Raw genomic sequence first — 22,438 nt, 5'->3', positions numbered from 1 at the left:
CAAAATATTACATGGATTGACTGCCTGCAGATTGTGCATTTTTTGAATAAAATAGAATGCATCTGCAAATATAATTCTGCAAATCCAAATTCAGCCCATAGACTTATATGTGTGTGTGCATGCATGAGAGAGTGTAGGTGTGTGTGCATGTGAGTGTGTGTTTGTGTGAAAGTCTGGTAAGTGTGTGTGTGGGGGGGTGGGGGGGGGGGGTAACTAAGGTGGTAAATTCTGTGTCTTATGGTCTTATACTCCACAATCAGCTGATGAAGAAGGTGCTCCGAAAGCTAGTGCTTCCAAATAAATCTGCTCGACTATAACCTGGTGTGTGATTTTGAACTTTGTCCACCCCAGTCCAACACCGGTTCCTCCACAATATGAGATGTTTATGTGAGATCTCCTTACTATGCAGCCACTCAATGCTGCAGCTGAGCAGGACCCACCCTCTCCTGTTTCAGGCACCTACTCTCAGGTCCCAAGCTCTGTAATGCTAACCTTTCCTTACGTAACTATAAAAACTGAGTGTGATTCAGCTCTTCACCTGCGAGGACATTGTAGCCACTTCCAGCAGGAATCGATCATTCCAAGCCGATAAGGATGTCCCCAAAAGGGATAACAGCATAGACTGGCACTTTAATTCCATCCTTTATATCTGCCTCAAATACAATGAGGCACTTCCAAAAGTAAGGCTGGTTAGTGTAAGGTTGTCTCAATGACCGTCTGCTGGACAAGCTGTCATACTAACCTGGGAAGGGATCCTGAGTGATGGAGAACAGACTACTGCATCTAATGCAACATACCAGCTCAGTCATGCCTTTATCAAACACAACTCCCTAGAACTGTCACTAGTTTGCCTTCCCCCTCATATCCAACCTGCATTTTACCTTTGCCTTTACTTTGATTCCCCACTCAACCTTGACCCTGCCCTGTGACTTAATGTCTTCACCCGCACATCAACTCCTCCTCAAAGTCCCAACAACTAGGCATTTTTAAATATGGAAATAACCTTGTCATCAAGATTTTGAGGAGTTGATGCACTGGTTTCTCAGAGATAGTTTTTAAAAAAATTTTGACTTTTTGTTTTATTTGTGGGATTTGGGAATCACAAGAGATTGCAAGTTACCTGCTTGAACAAAAGCACTCATACGGTACAAGGCCACCCACAGTGCTGTTAGGGAGTTCCAGGATTTTGACCCGGTAACTGTGATTTAATGGTGACTTATTTCCAAGTCAGACTAAGATGCAACTTAGATGGGACGCTGGTGTACCTTTTGTGCTGAAGCCCCTGTCCTAATGGGATGCTGATGGTCGGGTTGGGAGGTGCTGGTCAAGATAGTTTGGTGCATTACAACCATGATTAGAATATAGTCCTCAGGGTTTTAGGATTGATTCCAGCCTCAATCAATGGCTTCAGCCTCATGAATATGCATTTTCCATTCAGGTAATCCCGAATGCACCGATGATAAAATCAATGGCTCAGATCAAAACACAATGATACTGGCAAACAACAGTTTATATTATATAAAAGTTGGATTAGATTCGTCGATGATTGAGTTTTGCACTGTTCTGTACTTGGGCATACATCTGGGCCAGAAGTCTAGGTTCAAGTGCCACCACAGGACTCGATGTGTCATAACGTGGTAAAACAGGTTGACAATCCTTCCAATACCCTTCTGGCAGGCAGTAAGAGTGGACAAATCTCCTGGTCAGCTAGGATAGCCACATAGCAGGAACTGCCCATATTAAAAAAAAAGTAGGTGCTTGTCATAAGCAAAGATCTTGTTCCAAGGGATAGTTCCCCCACACACAGAAACACCTCACGAGTCTTTGCTGAGGACAGTGCAGAGGGAGCAGTACTCTGAATCTAAACCATGTCATGCCTGCCCATAGAATATTTGATTGAATGGAATGGAGGGAGCATTCCTCTGTATTTAATCCTTGCTGTCGATGCCCTGGGATCATTTGATGATGACACTGGTCCCTGATCTACTTTTCTGAGGTGATCTTCATACAAAATATTTGCTAAAATTAAAGAGTTAAGAGCTAGATTGTCAGGGAGTCTGAATTGATAAAATTATATTTTGATTTTTTACTGAGTAGTGAACTGTTTCAATCAATGGTGATGTAGTGTACTGTTTACTTCATGGATGCAATATGTGCCAGAACCAGTTATGCAAATAATGACACGTAGGTGCTTTAGAATGTGAGGAAAATAACCGTCACACAGCCAGTATAATGTCCTGTGATTATAAAGGTGGTACCCTAAGAACAGCAATTGTTTCTACAGACCCTTGGGGGGGGGTGGAATCTTGCAGCATATATCACCTCCTCACATATGTTCCTGTGAAACAGACTAGATCTTTTACATCTCATTGTATCCTGACTCCATTTAAACAGTCTGCCTTACTCGCCTTCGTATTCCACAGCCCAATTTACCTCAGGAGAAAAGAGTTCTATCTCTCCTCTTTCTCATCTCCCCTTCTGTCACTTCACTTCAGTGCACTGTTTATCTCAGTCAGATTCACTGATTTCCTGCACCATTTTGAAATCTACAATATCGACAAACGAATTTCAGTCCAAGAGAGAATGACAGGCTGTGGAATCACTGGGTAAGGATGCTGATTACTCAGGTATCAGCTCTGGGACCACATCCCCTGGAGGCCCCGAGCAGGCAAGTTGTTCTTTTCCTGTAGTGTCCTGCTTGTTGGATGTTGGTCAAGATTTAAGGAGCAGAGTTTTGAACTTTTTGTAAACGACATAAACTTAACAGTTCAGAAGGCAGGGCTATAAAAACTGAGCACTCCCACACCTCGTGAAAATATCGGAACCAAGAATGGAAGTTGGATCAATTACTGACCCCATTTTGTGTGGGGCAGTATGGGTCATGAATTGAAAAGACTCTGGATCCAGACACTGAGCATTGGTCAATGAGAGCTCAGGAAATTAACGACAGTGCACAGAGTTCATCATAAAGTAGATGTATGCTGGGTACAGAAGGCATCAATAGCTTAATCGTGTTTCCCTCTATGGTGCGATTTTCCTGCTGATAAAACATTATACTGAACAGTTAGGGGTTTACACTCCATTTGACACTGTTCCTTGTTTCAAAACATATCACTCCTTTCTCCCCCACAGTCTCTCATTGCTGTGGTTATCCTGAGTGCCCAGCTTCCTGCTTTACCATGTGTATACTATCCACAAAACTTTCCATCTGCCAGGTATAGAATAATCCCAGTGCATGGAGGAATAGCAGGGCATTATGTCATGCCGGCTATAGAAATGTACCAGTAGTCATCAGTGAACACCATATTGAGGAGCCCTAATATCCTACACATAAACATAACCCAGAGAGAAAAGGAAACGTGCAGATGTTGTAAGACTATCAGACAGCAGTCTGAAATCTTCCTCCATCTGAAGGTGTTCCATTCATGTTTGTCACTCACATTTCTCTGTTTGTTTAGTCACAGTTTTCTCAGTTTCCAAAAAAGCAAATATTTTCCATCCATCTCATTTCAATTTGAAAAACAAGCAAAGGATGCAATTCAAAATAAGGCACATCTAAAACACAAGTCATAGACAGATAAATGTGAGCTCATCCAGCTTGCACTTTGAAAGAATAGAACAGAGCACGTTGTAAATGGTGAGAAGCTACAAACAGTGGAGAGTCAGGTACACAGATCATTAAAATTTCACAAACAGGTACATAAAAGAATCAAAAAGACTAAAGGAATGGTGGTTGTTACATATAAAAGACAGAATACAAAGGAATAGAAGTCATGCTGAACTATACAAAGCCCTTATTAGAGAACACCTGGGATAGTGAGTGTAATTCTGGGCTCCAAACTTTAAGAGGGATATACTTGAGAGAGTTCTCTATAAATGATCAAACTATGCAGACAATTCACACAAACCCATGGTTGCAATCTCTGGAATTTGAAAAGTTAAGGGTGATTTTAAGTTTTCAAGATCTTAAGGAGAATGGCCAATGTAGATCAACAGAAATTATTTCTGTTATTTGAGAAGTCTGTAACAAGGGGTCAGAGTCAAAAAATGTGATCCTTTCACGATCAAATTAAAAAACATTTCATGAAAAGTAAAGATTGGAACTCTTTTCAGCCAATTATGCTAGCTCAATTGTTATCTTTAAGTCCAAGACTGAGTGATTTGTATAAACTCAAGATTTAAATGGACACGGGCAAGGGAAGATATACAGAGCTATCTAAATAATCAGCCAAAATTTAACTGAATGACGGCACAGGCTCTGTGGGTCCAAAAGGGCTCGTCATGTTTATATTTACCTTTATACCCAGACCAACACAGGGCCTCGTCCTTACACCCAGACCAACACAGGGCCTCGTCCTTACACCCAGATCAACACAGGGCCCAGTCCTCACACACAATCCGATACAGGGTCCAATCTCATCCCCATCCTGCTGCAGGACCCTGTCTCCGACCCAGCCCAATACAGGGCCCCGTCCTCACACCCAGCACAATACAGAGCCCCGGTCTCACACCCAGCCTGATACAGGGCTCTATCCTTACACCCAGCCCAATACAGGGCCGCGTGCTCACACCCAGTCCAATACAGAGCCCCGTGCTCACTCCCAGCCCAATACAGGGCCCCGTCCTCACACCCAGCACAATACAGAGCCCCGTGCTCACTCCCAGCCTGATACAGGGCCCTATCCTCATACCCTGCTCAATACAGGGCCCTGTCCTCACAGCCAGCCCGATACAGGACCCCGTCCTCACACCTAGGCTGATACAGGGCCCCATCCTCACACCCAGCCCAATATAGGCCCGTCCTCACACCCAGCCCGATACAGGGCTCTGTCCTCAGACTCTGCCCAATACAGGGACCTGTCCTCACACCCAGCCCAATACAGGGCCCTATCCTCACACCCAGCCCAATACAGGGACCTGTCCTCAGACCCTGCCCAATACAGGGACCTGTCCTCACACCCAGCCCAATACAGGGCTCTATCCTCACACCCAGCCCAATACGGGGCCCTGTCCTTACAGCCAGCCCGATACAGGGCCCCGTCCTCACACCTAGGCTGATACAGGGCCCTATCCTCACACCCAGCACATTAAAGGCCTGTCCTCATACCCGATACAGGGCTCTGTCCTCAGACCCTGCCCAATACAGGGCCCTGTCCACACACCCAACCTGATACAGGGCCCTGTCCTCACATCCAGGCTGATACAGGGCCCCGTCCTCACACCCAACCCAAAACAGGCCTGTCGTCAAACCCAGGCCGATACAGGGCTCTGTCCTCAGACCCTGCCCAATACAGGGCCCCGTCCTCACACCCAGCCCAATACAGGGACCTGTCCTCAGACCCAGCCAGATACAGGGCCCCGTCCTCATACCCAGGCCGATACAGGGACTTGTCCTCACAACCAGCCTGATACAGGGCTCAGTCCTCACTCCCAGCCTGATACAGGGCTCTGTCTGTGGTGAACGGAACAAAGGCAACCAGCTGGACCTCATAGAATATGTGTTCCCTGATTGGGGCTGTCAATATGGTCCAACCAGGGATCCCTGGCTGACAGACATAAACAGGAGGGTTTAGGGGATCGACTCTGATCTGGCTGCCCATTCCAGTATGTTACTGCTGCTGTTAGTTCAGAAGAGGAGGAGAGTTTCTTTTCTTTCCCCTTGTCTAGGGATGACATTTGATTTTTGGTATAATTTATTGTTTTTTGTGTTTGTTTTTCTGGTTTTCTTTTTTTCCCTTTAATTTGAGCTGTGTTCGGCTGCGCAAGCAACTACCACCCACTACTGTTGCTGCAGCCTGTGCCTACTCCCACTGCTGCAGCCTCAGTCCCACCAAAAAAAATATAAACAAGAGGGTCCATGGTTCTGTTCACTCTCAGAACTAGCTGGGTCAATGTTAAGTATGAGTCTAGATTAGAGTGGTGCTGGAAAAGCACAGCAGGTCAGGCAGCATTCGAGGAGCAGGAAAAGTGATGTTTCGGACAAAAGCCCTTCATCAGGAATGAATGTTAAGTATTATGCATGTGTAAATAAAGGATGACTTGCTGATGGGATACTGGCCTCTATGGAGCTATTTCAGGGATGACAAGAGAAAAATATTCCCCGAAGAAATTTGCTTGAAATGATTGTTTTTGAGTTGGGGTAAGCATTTCTGGTATCATGCTACCATTTGGGAAGTTTGACTTGTTTGATCTTGCATCAAAAAACAGGACCCAGTATGTGGAAAGAATGTTTTAGTTTTTTGGGGCAAATGACATTGCGGCAGAAGAAAAGCAACGAGTAATTTTCCTGACAACTTGTGGACCCGCAGCTTTTTCAGTTATTAGGACTCTTACCTTTTCCTGAGGCACCAGATACTAAAACCGTTAAAGAGTTGATGGATGTAGTTAAAGAATATTGTGACCCCCAAGCTCTCTCGAATTCTGAAATGCTATTGATTTTACCCAACAGTTTGCAAACCAGGGGAATCGTATCAGGATTTTTTGGCGAGGTTAAGATCGCTGGCAGAGGCATGTGATTTTGGTTTAACCTTTAATGAGATGCCGAGAGACCATTTGATACGTGGGATGAGTAATGTGACTGTGCAAAAATGCCTACTAGCTGAACCCCAACTGGACTTCAAACAGGTACTACAATTGGGTTTATTATTAGAAAATGCAGCAATGGAGCTTAAGAGTTACAGGGTATTCTGACTGAAATGGGCACCCTCACCAGGCAGACAGAGCTTGGGGGACACACTTGAATGAAGGCAATTGGATAGCCTCAGCTAGGACATATCTTGAAGACAAGGTCAGCCCACAGCAAAAACCCCAAAACAAAGCCAAGCCTTGGCCGAACAGTTAACATTTTCTGGCGGATATGGACCGGCAGGCCATTGTAGTTGCTTCTGGCTTGCAGATTTGAGTCCCAGTGGGCCTGAATTGAGAAGAAGAACTAGCTGGGTCGATGTTAAGTATGAGTATGGATTAGAGTGGTGCTGGAAAAGCACAGCAGGTCAGGCAGCATTCGAGGAGCAGGAAAATCGATGTTTCGGGCAAAAACCCTTCGTCAGGAATGAATGTTACCCAGGAGAGTGCAAACCCTGGATCCCACCTATATCTAGCTTGGAACAGTTAAATTGTTTAGGAATGTCCAAATCAGAACTGATCAAAATAAACATCTGGTTCAACAGTCACCTGGTTCTAATAGAGGTTGATACTCGTGTGGTTGTATCACTGATTACGGAATCAGACTTTAACAAAATTCACACTGAACTCCATCTCTTAAGTTGTTTAAGACCTTGGCTAGACTGAGAACCTCCACCAGGAACCAATACAGGTTAAGAGTACAACTTTGGTTCTAGTCTGTAATGAGAAGCAGCTGGTTCAGTTAGCACTGACTGCAGTAAAAGACTCCGGCCTAAGCCTGATGGAGTGAAATTAGTTGAGAAAGATTCAACATGATTGGCACAACATTTTTCAATTAGCAAGTAGATGGCTGAGTGAAGTCCTAATTAAACACCCAGAAGTCTTTCAGGAAGGTCTAGGGAAAATCAAAGGAGCAAAAGCCACCTTACCTGTTGACCAAAAAACAATTCCACGATAATGCAAGGCAAGCCCAGTGCCATTTGCTTTGTGTGTAGCAGTAGAGGCAGAAGTTAGGCTGGTAAGCAAAGGAATCATCAAACCAGTACGGTTTGTGGAATGGACAGCACCAGTCCATATTGAGTGTGAAGCCCGATGGACTGTTTCATTTTTGAGGGGGGGGATTTTAAACAAATGACAAACCACTTCTCAGAGCTGGATAAATACCCAATTCCTCACATAGAGGATTTATATGCAAAGCTGTCAGGGGGGGCTGTCCTTCACAAAGCTGGTATTGAGCCAATTGTACTCGCAATTGCAGTTAGATGAGGATTCTCAGAAGTATGCTACAATCAATATCCATAAGGGTTTGTACCAATAATCGAGTATTGGTACAATACTGCCATTTCGGGTATAATCAACCTGTGCCATTTTCCAGCGGATGATGGAGAACATTTTACCAGGCCTACCCCAGGTCGGCATTTATCTGGATGACGTACTAATAATAAGGAAGACCAATAAAGAGCAGTGAAAGAACTTGGACTTGGTGCTTAAATATTTCTCCAAAGCTGGGATATGCCTTAGGAAGGGAAAATGTCTATTCCAGGCACCCCAAGTGACCTACTTGGGTTACAGAGTCGACAAGAACGAGCTATACCCGTTGAAAGATAAAGTGAGGGTGATCAAAGGTGCCTTGGCTCCCATGTCTGTAACATAGCTTAGATCTTTTCTTGAATTGGTGAATTGTTATAGAAGATTCATAGGTAACCTGGCCTCCACCTTGGCACCATTAAACCTGCTATTGAAAAAGGGGCAGCATTGGAAATGGCTGTGCAGCCAAGATGTAGCCTTTAAGGAAGTGAAGAAGTGGTTATCGTCATCGAAGGTGCTGGCCCACTATGATCCCAAGCGAGGTGTGGTGCTGACACGCTATGGCTCTCCATACTGTATTGGGGCAGTATTGGCTCACTGATGGCCCAGCGGAGAGGAACGCCCGGTAGTGTATGCTTCCCCAATTTTGGCTGACAACAAACAAAGATACGCTCAGATAGAAAAATAAGATTTGGTCGTCATCTTTGGTGTGAGAAAGTTCCACCAATACCTTTACGTACATAAATTTGTAATAGTAACGGATGACAAACCACTGCTAAGGCTCCTCAAAGAGAACAGGGCCATGGCCCATTGCTTCAGGTCAAATTAAATGGTGGGTGGTTTTCTGAGCGGGTACAATTGCAGGTTGGTAGACCAGCTGGCAAATGTAAATGCCTTGAGCCACCTCCCACTGGCAGATACATCACCAGTGGTGCCACCACTCGAAGGGACCGTTCTGGTTTTAAACTTTTTGGACACCCTTCCTATCACTGCTGACAATACCAGACTGTGGACACAAAACAATCCCATCCTGGCAAAACTGCTGTTGGTGATGAAGAAAACACAAGAGCTATCAAAAGCAGAATTGAAACCTTTCTGGACCCAGTGAGATCAGATCACTGTAGCATTCTATCATAGGGAGTAAGAGTGATTAACCTGAGTAAAGGTCACTGCCAGATACTGGCTGATCTCCACCAAAGCGCATCCAGGCGTTTCCAAAATGAGGATGTTGGTCAGAAGTTATGTCTGAGGGCCAGGACTGTATGCCAATGTGGTCGTGTTGGTTGGGGTAGTGCCCAGAGTGCCAACAATTACTGCCAGCAGCCCCCCCCACATTTGTGGGAATCGCTGGGTTACACATCGATTATGCCGTTCCTTTCATGGACTCAATGTTCTTACCCATTGTAGACACCCACTCAAGGTGGTTGGATATCTGTTAAACACAGGGATGATGATAGAAAAGCTGCGAATGTTTGCAATACACAGACCCCTGCAAGTATTGGTCATGAACAACAGGCCATCATTTACCAGCAGGGAATTCAAATATTTCCTAAAGTCAAATGATATTCGACACATGAGGACAGCACCATACCATCCATTGTTCAGTAGTGTGGCAGAAAGAGCAGTCTAAACTTTGAAGGCAGCCTTAAACAAACAGCCTACAGTTTTATTCAATACCAAACAGTCCCAGTTCCTGTTTGATTATAGGACCACCCCTCACACAATGTCAGGGAGAGCTCCAGCAGAGTTGCTGATGGAGAGAAGGCTCCACACCAGATTAAATCTGATCTTCCCAAACCTGAAGGGAAGGGTGAAACTGCACCAAGGATACCAATACCGGACACAAGATTCCTCTAAGTGAGAGAGACAGTTTACTTTCGGGGATGATGTTGATGTAGAAATCACAGAAATGGCCCTGCATGGGTAAGAGGCATGGTCGATGTGAGGTCAGATTCTGTGATATACAAAGTAAGTGAGGTCATCCTAAACAAGCACATGGACCACATGAGAGCCACAAACTCGCAAACGGGGCAGGAGCAAAACATCATGGTCCCTCAGAACAGCTGGAAAGGCTATTGGAATCCATGTGTTCTTCACCTTCATCCAGCATTGAAGAAAACTCTGAGGACTAGATAGACATAGCAGATGTCTCAGTCTCCACCCCATTCCGCCTGAGGAAGAAAATGAACTTTGGCCGAGAAACTGTGGGCACAGGAGCCGGGCTACAGTCTGGTACCCACTACCTGCTTCCGAGGCTGAATCAGAGGGACCAGACTTGGTGCAAAAACACCACAGGAGGGGCTACAAGACAAAGAACAGGTCTACGTCTCAGACTTCGAGGAGGAGGGATGTAGTGATTGGAATAAGGTCAGCCAGCTGGACCCTCATAGAATACGAGGTCCCTGACTGGGGCTATTAATCTGGTCCAATTAGGGACTCCTGACTGACAGATATAAACAGAAGGGTCAGAGGTTCTGCTTAATCTAGGAGCCTGCTCTGTGTTAGCTGGATCAGTGTCATGTGCTTGTGTAAATAAAGGGCGACTTTGTGATGGGATACTGGCCTCAGTGGAGCTATTTCACTGTCCTCACACCAACTTGAGACATTGCTAGGCCTAAAAGCAAATAGACTGAGGGCATGTTTACATATCTAGTCCAAGGCAAAGACCTTTCCTCAGACCCAGACCTATACAGGGGCTTGTTGTGATACCCATTCAGCTCTAGTTAAGAGACTGCTCACAGCTAGCCTGAGATGGGAATCTTTCACTCAGAGCAGCAGGGCCCTCTCCTCAGGCCTGCACCAACTCCAGTTCTTGTCACCATCCTCTCAATAAACCAACGTGACCCAATTTGGGTTGGAAGTAGTGAACCACAAGGACCCAATTTCACACAGTCAGTCCACTGTCAACATGGTTGTTTAACCATTTTGCTTTCACTAGGGCTTCTGTAAAGAGACCTAATGTGGTTTCCAGATTGACATCAAGAATATGACTCAGGAGTCAGCGCAATAGCTACTCGTTTAGGTTTCACCCATTTAATTACCATAAGTGATAAAACCTGGGATTTCTGATTTTGAAATAACTTGATGCCTCTGAATGCAATTGCTGGGGTCCAAAATATTCCAGCTACCAATTCCTGGAGAAGTGGAATCCCAGGGAATATTTACAGTTCTGTAGCTTAGCCCAATAACCTGAGTCTGCTCCACATCATGCCAGATTGGAAAACGGATCATTTTCAAAGGAGTTGAATACTTGCATTTCCTGGAGATAAGAATTCTGCCTGGTCTCTCTAATTTTAAACTTGTGGTCTCTCCAATGATTTGATTCTCCACATTAACGTTAAATCACTTAAATGACAATGCCTCCATCAAAAAACAAAAATAATAAGGCAATACGTTAAAGGAACCAATTTTTTGAGAAAGCTTCCTGTGTTTATGAGTGGTTTACCCAGTTTTGAATAAATCGTTGTCAGAGCACATTGTTCCTAAATTTACAGAATTCAGGGAGGCAAAATGGGCAGAGAGAGCCCGACCAAGCTACGATTGCACTCCTACCTAATTCTCACCAGCTAGAGGTTAACGGGATAAAGTATCACTTTGTAAAAAACAATGAAAGAATTAAGAATGAATCTAAGTGATGAAAATTATTTTGCCAGTTTTACATATAAACCAAAGACTCCAATTGCAATCTCAGTTCTGGTTAAAATTAGTTAAAAATCACACAACACCAAGTCATAGTCCAACAGGTTTATTTGGAAGCACTAGCTTTCGGAGCGCTGCTCCTTCATTAGGTGGCTGTGAGCTTCCAAATAAACCTGTTGGACTATCACCTGGTGTTGTGTGATTTTTTTTTAACTTTGTCCACCCCAGTCCAACACTGACACCTCCAAGTCATGGTTAAAATCGTTACTCTAGCTCCTGCTCCTTATTCAACCTCGATAACTCACCCCAATCCAAATCAACAGCCAGCTGCACTTCCTGGTTCCAATCCCAGTCCTCATGGTACTGAGCTCCAGCTTTGAGCTGATTCTCAAAATCTAAGTGAAGTTGTTTGTCAATCCAGCACCCACAGACACACAATTCTCAGAACACTGCTTTGCTGATAAAAATGGCTTTTTAAGATTCAAATGAGATTGTGAAACAGGCAGTGGGTGAGGGGAGGAGACAGGAACAGACAGAACCACAGAGAAGTCTAAAAAGATCAGAGACTGTGGCAGAGAGAGAGAGAGAGAGAGAGAGAGAAAGAGATAGAATGGAAGAATGGAGAGAGCCAATGGTAATGATGGACTGAGAGTAGAAGAGACACTAACAGACAAGAATGGAGAAAAAGAGTCAGACAGGGATGGGTAGAGTGACAAATTGAATGCCTGACAGCTGATAAACAGACAGGAGAAAACATACAGGCAGGCACAGGGAGGAGAAACAGAGAGTGGGACAACCGATCAGGAGAAACAAGAAACTCCTGAGAGACTAATAGATATAGAGATAGAGGAAAGTGCAAGAGAAACTTGGAGGTAAGGAGAGTAACAGAGAGACTTGGAGAGACACAGAGAGAGTTACACTTAGAGAGCAGTGACAGACTATATAAGAGGCAGTGAAAATGTTTGATGTTGAGGATGGTGAAAAAAAATTCTAATACCAAATGCAATGGCAGCACACAAACAAAATAAACACAAAAGCTTAATAAATATGAAACTTTATACATTATTAATGGAAAAAACAATATTGCTGGTTTAAGGGAAGCAAACAGCAGCTGCAGACCGACAAGAGGAAATCTCCTACACTGTCCGGATCCTTCACCATGTTCAGGAGTTAACAGTTTGGCGAAGGAGCTTTCAATCTGGAAGCGGCTCAGTACACAAGTGGGAATTTGACAGTGAGAGACTTTCAGAATAACTTAAGAGCTTGAAATCTATGAGGGGAAGTTTCCTTGTACGGGCCCGAGCAGTGATTGAGACACTGTGCATACCCACGCAGATGTGTATACTCCCTGGACGGTACCTGATTCCTGGCTGAATTTTCAATTGCCTAACACTGCGGGGGGGGGGGGGGGGGGGGGGAGCGGTTTGGGGGAAGGGGATGTTGATGTGCTATCCCATGCTACAACAGCATCCCTTTTTCCATTAGAGTAGGTACACTAGCCCTTTAGTCTCCACCAACCCGATGACCAGTGGCAGAGCAATACACTTACAGTTAACAAAGCCACCTACTGGCTGGGGCCATTCCTTGTTCAGTCATATGGCATCTCTGGAAGCAAGTGAAGAGTGAGATGAGAGAGAGATCCATGGGGACAAGACAGAGAGGCGGAGAGAGGATAGGAGACAGTAACAGAGAGAGGAGGCACGTCAAGAGGGAAGAGGATGAGGAGTAGGAGAGCGCGAAGAGAAAGAGACTGGTGAGGAGAGGGAGCTGAAATGGATCAACAGAGTTGGAGGAAAGAGATGGGAGTAGAAAAAGGACTCAAACTTTCAATTCCTTTTCTTTGCCACATACAAAAGGCAGCCCCAGACACCCCTGGGAGCTGGGTGAAGTTTTATACATTAAAATATTATGGTGTATTTTTAATTCTCATGAGAGCGAATGTTGGGACAGGTCACCAGCTTGATATACACATTCCTCACTCCCATAGCACTATGTCCACTTTCATTCATTGCTTGCTGTCCACACTGATTCTGTAACAGGTCGATGAGCATTGACAGAATTCTCAGCTCCTTTCTGAGCACGGGCAGGAATGTTCCAAGGATCATGATGGTGGCACCTCAGAAGGTCAGAGTTCACGTTCCATGCCTTTCCATCCATTAGAGTTCCAGCCAAGCCCCACTGCTCACGCCCAATGCAAGGCTACACTTCCCTGTTAATGGAGCAAAGAGATTGTTCAGATAAATTAGAACATCCCGATGTTAAACATTTAAAAAGGAGACATTTGCAGGGTTATAGGGAAAGAGCCAAGGAACAGAACCAATTGGACAGACAGTTGAGTGAATCAACGGAGGTCTAACGTTGGCCCTTTTCGTGCTGTACATTTCCAAAATGTTCCTGTCCTAACTCAGAGGATAAAATCTTCAGAGTGGAAATAGCATCTGGGAAGGGGATGTTGAAACCTGGGGTGGGGAATAGCATTGAGAGAGAGGTCAAAGACTGGAGGGCTGGGGGCCCTTGTCAATACAGGTGGACAGAGAAAGGCATCTGGGATAGAGAAAGAGACATCTTGGGGTGGGGGGGGGGAGACAAGGTCTGTGTGTATGTGTGTGTGTGTATGCATGTCTGTGTATGTTTGTATGTGTCTGTGTGTGTGTATGTCTGTATGTGTCTGTGTATGTGCATGTCTGTATGTGTCTGTGTGTGTATTTGTGTGTGTCTGTATGCGTCTGTGTATCTGTATGTGTGTCTGTGTGCGTATCTGTATATGTCTGTATGCGCCTGTGTGTGTCTGTGTATGTGTGTGTGTGTGTGTGTAAGATGCAGACATTGGGTGATGCAGTAGACATCAGAGAAATGGATTGATGCAGCAGGAGACAAATATCTGGGGAATGTGAACCATAGTGACATGTCGAAGACACCCAGGCATGGAGAATGACATCGAAGGCATGACGATGGTGACAGAAGCAAGTTGGTTGGAGGGGACATACTGCAGGGGTGAGGCTCATGCATGGTAAAAATGAAACAATAGTTTTGTGGGGGAAGACACCTGTACATGCAGGGAGAGAGACAACTTTGGCAAGGGTTAGGGAAATGATTTGAGGGAAGGCGGGTATTTGTTGGGAGATTTGCTGGCTAAATTGCTTATTGCTATGTTTGCTGCTGTACTCGCTCAGCTACACTATACAGCCTCTGCTCATGATATTCTCCGGCATATGTCAGAAAGATTTGTGTCAGGCAATTATCATCTCCACTGAGACAGAATCTAACCATCGCCACATGACCTTAAGTGGCATTGACATCAGTGTTGTTGAGTCATACAGTATGGAAACAGACCCTTTGGTCCAACTAGTCCATGCCCATCAAGTTTCCCAAACTAAACTAGTACCAATTGCCTGCATACGGCCCATATCCTTCCAGGCCTTTTCTATTCATGTACTTGTCCAAATGTTTTTTAAATGTTGTAACTGTATTTGCATTTACCACTTCCTCTGGCAGTTTATTTCACATTTGAACCACCCTCAGTGTGAAAATGTTGCCCGTCAGGTCCCTTTTACCTCAAAAATATGCCTTCTAGCTTTGAAACCTCCCCCCGCCAACCCTAGGGACAGGATCTTTGCTATTTACCTTTTTTGCACCCCTCATGAATTTATAAACCTCGGTAACGTTACTCCGCAATCTCCAATGCTCCAGTGAAAAAAGTCCCAGCCTATCCAGTCTCTTCGTAAATCTCAAATCCTCCAATCTTGGTAACCTCCATGTAAATCTTTTCCACACCTCTCCAATTTAATAATATCCTTCCTATAGCAAGGCAACCAGAACTGTACATGGTATTCCAAAAATGGCCTGACCAATGTTCTGTACAACCTCACTATGACATCCCAACTCGTGCACTCAATGGTTTGAGCAATGAAGGAAGTGTGCTAAATACTTTCTTAACCACCCTGTCTACCTGTGATGCAACTTTCAACCAACTATGTACCTGAACCCCTAGGTCTCTCTCTCTTTGACACTACCACCCAAGCCCTAACATTAACTGTATAACTCCTGCCCTTGGTTGCTTTACCAAAATGCAATACCTTGTATTTATCCAAATTAAACTCCAACTGCTACTCCTCAGCCCTTTAGCACAATTGATCAAGATCTCTTTGTAATCTTAGACAAACTTCTTCCCTGCCAACTATACTACCAATTTTGGTGTCATCCATAAACTTACTAGCTAATACTCCTAAACTCTAATCCAAATTATTTTTATAAATGACAAACAAAAGTAGACCCAGCATTGATCCCTGTGGAACTCCACTGATCACAGGCCTCCAGTAAATCCTCACAGTCATGATTTGAGGGGTTAACTATCAACCAGAAGCTTAGCTGGACCAGCATCTTGTGATGAGTGACTCATCTCCCGACTGTCCAAAACTTTGATAAGGCAAGGTCAGGAGGATGGTTGAATATTCTGCACTTGCCTGGATGAATTCAGCTCCAACAGTACTAGAAGAAAACTTGGCACCTTCAGGAGAAAGGTGCTTGATCAGTACACTAGTTGCCAGCTTAGACATTCACTCCCTTCACTGTCAGTGCACAGTTGTACATTGAAGCATCTCACCATGCCTCATTTATCAACACTTTTCAAATAAGACCATGAAACATAGAAGCAAGGATAGACCATTCAGCCATCAGGTCTGCTGTACCATTCACTGACCCGCTGATTTCTTTACTGTCAGATACATTTCTACCTCAGCCAAACTCTACAGTCCTTTGGGGTAAATAATTCCACAGTTTCATTACCCACTAAGAGAAAAGAATTCCTTCTCAGCTCTGTCTTAAATTGTTGATCCCATACTCTGAGATGATGCTCTCTTGTCCCAGACTCTCCCACAAGGAAGAACGCCTCTTAGTTTCAAACCTGTCAGTCTCCCCCAAACCTGCTTCAATAAGGTCACCTCCCATTCTGCTAAACTTCAAGAAGTAAAGGCCCAAACTACTCAACCTCTCATCATGATAAAATCCTTCCATTACTGAGCTGAAAATGTGTTGCTGGAAAAACGCAGCAGGTCAAGGAGCATCCAAGGAGCAGGAGAATCGACGTTTCAGGCATGAGCCCTTCTTCAGGAATCCTTCCATGAACCTAGTGAACCTTCTCTAGACCACCCCCAATTCCAATATATCATTCCTTAGATTCAGTATTCTAAATGTGGTGCAAATAGAACCTTGAATATTCTTCGCAAGACTTCTGACTTTTATATAACATTCCCTTTGAAATAAAGGTCAAACATTCCATTTGCTTTCCCAATTACCAGTTGAACCTGGATGCAAATTGTTTGTGATTCATGCATGAGGACCTGTGAGTCATTTATGCTGCAGTAGTTCTCAATTTAAATATTCAGCTTTTCTGTTTTTCCTGCCAAAGTGCAAAACCTCACATTTTCCCAGAGGGGAAAGATTTAAAAGGGACCTGAGGGCAACTTTTTCACAGAGAGAGTGGTGCATGTATGGAACGAGCTGCCAGAGGAAGTGGTGGAGGCCATAACAATTACAGCATTTAAAAGACATTTGGACTGGTATATGAATGGGAATGGTTCAGAGGGATATGAGCCAAATGCAGGCAAGTGGGACTAGTTCAGACTAGGAAACTTGGTTGGCATGGGCGATTGGAGCAAAGGGTCTGTTTCCATGCTGTATGACCCTATGTCAAGTTTTTTTTTTGCCCATTTATTTAACACTCTGCAGACTCTTGATGTTGTTCCTCACCATTTGCCTTCCCACCAATTCTTGTGTCAGCCGCAAACTTGGCTATAGTTCATTTACTTTCCTCACCTAAGTCATGAATATTAATCATAATCACTGCAGACCCAGCACTGACACCTCTGGCAATCCACTAGCTATCCTTTAGCCATTCTGAAAATATCTCCTTTATCCAACTCTGTCTTCTAATAGTTCGCCACTCCCCAAATGCCATGGGCTCTTAGGTGTGGAACCTTATCAAACATCAGTTGGAATCTGTGACCTCTGGCAAATCTGTGGGAGCCTTGGCACCTGGGGCTTTCCCTGCCAGTCTCACACAATCCTGACCCGGATATATATTACTGCCCTTCACTGCCGCTGCATCCAACCCCTGGAACTGCCTCCCTCCCACACAGTGGGGTAGGCTTACATCACAGCAGTTCATGAAGGTGGTTCACTATCAGCTTCAAGGAAATTAGAGAGACCAGAAACATTGGTCTTGCCTGAGGTGCCCATGAATGAACATATATTTAAAATAAAATCATTGAGGAAATGCTGAAATTTCAAAATGATAAAATTATCATTGTTTTGCTCTCTAGCACCTAACATAGCATCTGAAGGCATCTAAGTCACTTATGTCCCTGTGCTCAGTGTTCATTTCCAGCTGCCACCTCTGGATTGCTATCCATTGGCCACTCACCCCTTTATTATTGACTCAGGGACATTGAGGCCAACTGAGGGGAGATGGAGGTATTGATGGATCAGGGATAGGAAAGGACTGGGTCTGGTTTACACGGTATGATACCTACAAAGATTAATCTCCTCAATGGGAATTAGGGAGCAGGCCAATTCCTTGGAATTAAGAGTTACTGAGTGGCCACAGGAATAAAAGGAATTCAGTGACATTGCCTCCCCGCCTCATCTCCAACCCCATTCTCAGTCCCTTTACACCACCACCAACCCCATTCCATCTCTCCCCTGTTGCCCTCTCAGATACAAACTCCCACCCACCCTCCTTCCAGCCCTCAGCCCCTCAGGGTACAGTGACGTACGATGCAGTCAATGTGGAGTTTAACAGCAGGCTGGTCCGCATTCTGTACAGTTCGGCCAAGGTCAGTTTGCGATGCTGCCCAGCCTGGGGGCCTGACATTGTCCCTTTGGAAAGTCCTGAGGGACTGCTGCCGCTCGGCTGCCCACTGGCCTGACCGTGAGGGTCCGCGAGTTCGTCTGTACCAGACGGAGAGGTCCGCTCACTCTCCATGTCGGAGCGGGACAATGTACAAGGCTCGGAGCTTGGCTCCAAATTCGGTCCAAAGTTCACCTCCTCCACCTCAGACAGCTCACTGTCGCTGGTGTCTGCAGCCCTCTCTCGGGAGCTGGGGCTTGGAACTGTTCTCTGCTGTTGAGTCTCTGCTCGCTTGAGAACCTCCATTACTTTGGTGGCAGTGAGTGAATAAGGAACGGGGAGCACAGACTGATTGGGTACTGTGCCATCGGAAACTGGAAGCTGGACTGGTCTTTCTTCAACGGGCACACAGAGTTTCATCAGGCTCTTACTCAGAGACGACTGACTCGAGACACAAGGTTCTGTGGTAACGAGCTGATGAAGGTTGGTCTCCGACTTTGATTTGAGGTTGTTGAGTTTGTGAGAGAGGGGCTGCTCCAGACTCTGGCAGTGAACCGGTGGTGAGGCTGCTCTCTGGCGGGGAGTTGACTCGCTATCGTCATCTGCTGACTCTTGCTGCTGCTGCTGCTGTTCAAACTCTTGCATGGAGCTTGGGGACAAGGTGCCGTACGCACTGTCCACGGAGGCTGAGCGGCAGGCATCAGCCTTCAGCAGCTGGCCTTTGGTGCTGGGAATCGAGAGGCCTGAGGAAGTGAGCCCATTGCAGGGTAATCCCTGGCTTGGAGAGCTGGAGGATCCTGTACTCCGGAGTGAAGTATCATCAGATGGAGAGGTGGCTCCTTCCGTATCAGGTGAGGAGAGATCTTCATTCACATCAATCATTACAACCGAAATCCTCTCTGGCACACTGTCTGAATGACTGCAAGCAACAGACAAATAGATTAATGAAACAAGGAACAGACAGGGCAAGAGAGAAAGAGAGAGAGAGAGAGAGAGAATGAGTGAGAGAAAGAGTGAGAGAGAGATAAAGAGAGATAGGGCAAGAGAAAGAGTGATGGGACGAGAGAGATACAGAGACAGAGAGAGGGACAGGTCAAGGGAGAGATGAGGAAAGAGAGTGAGAGAGATGGGGAAAGATAGCGAGAGAGATGGGTTAAAAATTACACACACCAGGTTTTAATCCAACAGGTTTATTTGGAAGCACTAGCTTTTGGAGCGCTGCTCCTTCATCAGGTGGTTGTCACCTGATGGGGAATAAGATGGGGGATAGGGAAAGAGAGAGGCAGAGAAAGGGATGGGGTGAGAGAGAGGGACAGGATGAGAGAGAGAAGGGGCAAAAGACGGGGAAAGAGAGAGAGCCGGGGAAAAAGAGAGAGGTGGGGAAAGGGGGAGATGGAGAAAGAGAGAGAGAGAGATGGGGAAAGAGAAAGAGGGTAACAGGGAAAACAGAGGCACAGGGTAAAAGAGACAAACTGAGAAAGAGGGAGAAAGGAAGAGAGAAAGACTAGGAATCAGAGAAAAGTGGATGGGAAAGAGAGAAAGAATCAAAGACAGAGACATGTGAGAAACAAAGCTTGGAGAAAGGGCATTGGGGAGGGGGCAAGATAGAGAGAGGGTTGAACAAAGAGATGCAGGGAGAGAGAGTTAAGGCAGACCGAGTGAAAGAGGGCAGGAAATATCTATAACATTTGTGGGATCGCAGATACAACTTCACTAATTAACAAAGTTCTCATTTTTGTTGTTGACAGTCTAAAATTGGCAAATTTTAAAGTTTAATTTGGGTAAAGGTAACTTAAAACACCGAGATCAGAGATTACACAGAAATGGAGATTTGAAGGAAGCATCGGAATCTGCAATCTTTCGAGAAATTGCTGGCTGGTATGAGGAGGTGGTGAGATGACGTAAATGATACCCATCTGTACAGAAACATGATGGTAATTATTGTCCATCAGACTGAGGGCAGACACAGGCTGAAGGGTAACCTTTGCTGAGAGTGATGACCTAAGGAAAGGGGCTGAGCTGAGCTTCCATACTTACACGTGCTCTGAATCAAGTATATCGTCAGAGTACGTGTGTAGAAGGGCTGGTGATTGGGTTGCTGGGATCCCACACTCTGCATCCTCTTCATCAGGCAGTTGACTATGTCTCTGCGCAGTCTCCAAATGCCGTAATCTCTCCAGAAGGTTCTAGTTTGTTAAATATAATGTGTGCGGGTTAGATCAGCATGCTTTAAATGGATGGTCAGGCACAGATCCTAGATTTTTTTCAATGTTTTATTGTTATTTTAAGATGTTGGACACTCAACATTGCGAGTGGCAAAGGTCAATCTAGCTGCTCACTAGCCTTTTCCAACACCTCCATACACAGGACAACAGTGCATGTGGAAATGAGCAGTTCTGAGTTTCACACATAGCTGTGGTATCTTTGTGACCACTTTCTGATTGATTTTCATCAGTGTGTACCTAGATATTGAATCCCCTCACCTCCCATCCCCTGAAGGTACAGCTCCTCCCCATTAATTGCCCATTACCTGAGCGTTGAATATGGCTTCAATCCATGCTCTGGACTGTCCAGTTACACTGGCCTGAAAGGTAAAGGCACCGACTGCACTGCGGAACTCATTCAGGTAAATCAGCAGGAAGGAGCCTAGGAATGGAGATTGTTAAATGTGAAACACAGAGACAGACAGACAGACAGACTCTAGATGTGTCCTGAAACACACATTTCTTTGTGGATTGAAGTTGGGATGGATTCTGACAATGGTAGAATGTTCAGCTCCATTCCTTGGTCACTGAAGCAGCCCAGACCCACAAACACAGAGACAAGAATGACATTCACAGTTGGGCTGATACGTAGCAAGTAACATTCACGTTGTGTACCAGTGTCAGGCATCAACCATCTCCAAGGAAACAGAGTCTAACCACTGTCCCTTAACATCCAACGGCATCAGCATTGGTCAATCTCCCACCATTAACATCCTGGAGTCATTGCTGCCTAGAAACTTAACTGCTGCATCAACACTGAGTGCAACAGCAGGTCAGATATTGGATATTATTTTGCAAAAGGTTTCACTCACGAATTCCCAATGCCTTCCATGTATCTATAAGGTACAAGAAGGGAGTATGATGGAACACTTGGAGTTTTGATGAAACTCACCGGGATCTCTCAGCTCCCTGCAGATTATTTTATCCACTAACAATGGTTGCCGGATTACTTTGGTCTTCTCTATCTTCTTTACTGGTTTGGTGATAAGAAAAATATCCGTGAAGAGGAAACAGTAAACATCCATCTGTAACAGAAAGTGTTTGTAGGGTAAATATAGAAATGTAGGGAATGATCCCACCCAACTGTGTGCAGACTGTGGCACCAAGAGACTGGATCTAGAGACTGTATATGGGAAACCGAGACTCCGAGACTCCGGACACTAATTAAATGTAGAGACCTGAATACAAGACAGCGAGCAACCCAGTGGCCCAGAAACCCAGATACTAAGAAACTGGACCGGGAAACCCAGACACTGAGAAACTGAAACAAGAAACCCAGATACTGAGAAACCGGATCAGGAAACCCAGATACTGAGAAACTGGACCAGGAAACCCAGGCAATGAGAAATCAGACCGGGAAACCCCGACACTGAGAAACTGGACCGGGAAACCCAGATACTGAGAAACTGGACCGGGAAACTCAGATACTGAGAAACCAGACGGGAAACCCACTGGGAAACTGGACTGGGAAACCCACTGAGAAACTGAAATAAGAAATCCAGATATTGAGAAACTGAAGCAAGAAACCCAGATACTGAGAAACCGGACCAGGAAACACAGATACTGAGAAACTGGACCGGGAAACCCAGACACTGAGAAACTGAAACAAGAAACCCAGACATTGAGAAACTAGGCCGAAAAACCTAGAGACCAAGAAACCCAACAACCAAGAAACCCAGTGACCAAGAAACCCAGAGACTGAGAAACTGGACTGAGAAACCCAGAGATCGAGAAGCTCAGAGATTAAGAAACCGGA

General features: G+C 45.1%; 2 protein-coding genes across 9 annotated transcripts in view; both read right to left on the bottom strand.

Moving 5' to 3' along the window:
* The window catches only part of LOC140487028 (tumor necrosis factor receptor superfamily member 25-like), a 45,071-nt gene extending 33,113 nt beyond the window's left edge, over positions 1 to 11,958 (bottom strand). Inside the window, exon 1 of the mRNA XM_072586416.1 lies at positions 11,877 to 11,958. Within this exon, the coding sequence (XP_072442517.1) occupies positions 11,877 to 11,930 (54 nt within the window). The 5' untranslated portion in view covers positions 11,931 to 11,958. The remainder of the gene's footprint in view (positions 1 to 11,876) is intronic.
* A 66-nt stretch (positions 11,959 to 12,024) lies between these two features.
* The window catches only part of LOC140487027 (pleckstrin homology domain-containing family G member 5-like), a 133,527-nt gene continuing 123,113 nt past the window's right edge, over positions 12,025 to 22,438 (bottom strand). For all 8 annotated transcript variants that reach the window (XM_072586409.1, XM_072586412.1, XM_072586408.1 and 5 more), the window contains 5 exons: positions 21,575 to 21,707; positions 20,949 to 21,064; positions 20,456 to 20,604; positions 18,345 to 19,337; positions 12,025 to 13,780 (listed from right to left, as the gene is read on the bottom strand). In XM_072586409.1, the coding sequence (XP_072442510.1) occupies positions 13,771 to 13,780; positions 18,345 to 19,337; positions 20,456 to 20,604; positions 20,949 to 21,064; positions 21,575 to 21,707 (1,401 nt within the window). In that variant the 3' untranslated portion in view covers positions 12,025 to 13,770. The remainder of the gene's footprint in view (positions 13,781 to 18,344; positions 19,338 to 20,455; positions 20,605 to 20,948; positions 21,065 to 21,574; positions 21,708 to 22,438) is intronic.

Source organism: Chiloscyllium punctatum, chromosome 16 (genome assembly GCF_047496795.1).
Source record: "Chiloscyllium punctatum isolate Juve2018m chromosome 16, sChiPun1.3, whole genome shotgun sequence".
Lineage (NCBI taxonomy): Eukaryota > Metazoa > Chordata > Chondrichthyes > Orectolobiformes > Hemiscylliidae > Chiloscyllium > Chiloscyllium punctatum.
Note: the sequence above shows the minus strand (reverse complement) of the source record. Positions and strands in the feature narration are given on the sequence as shown.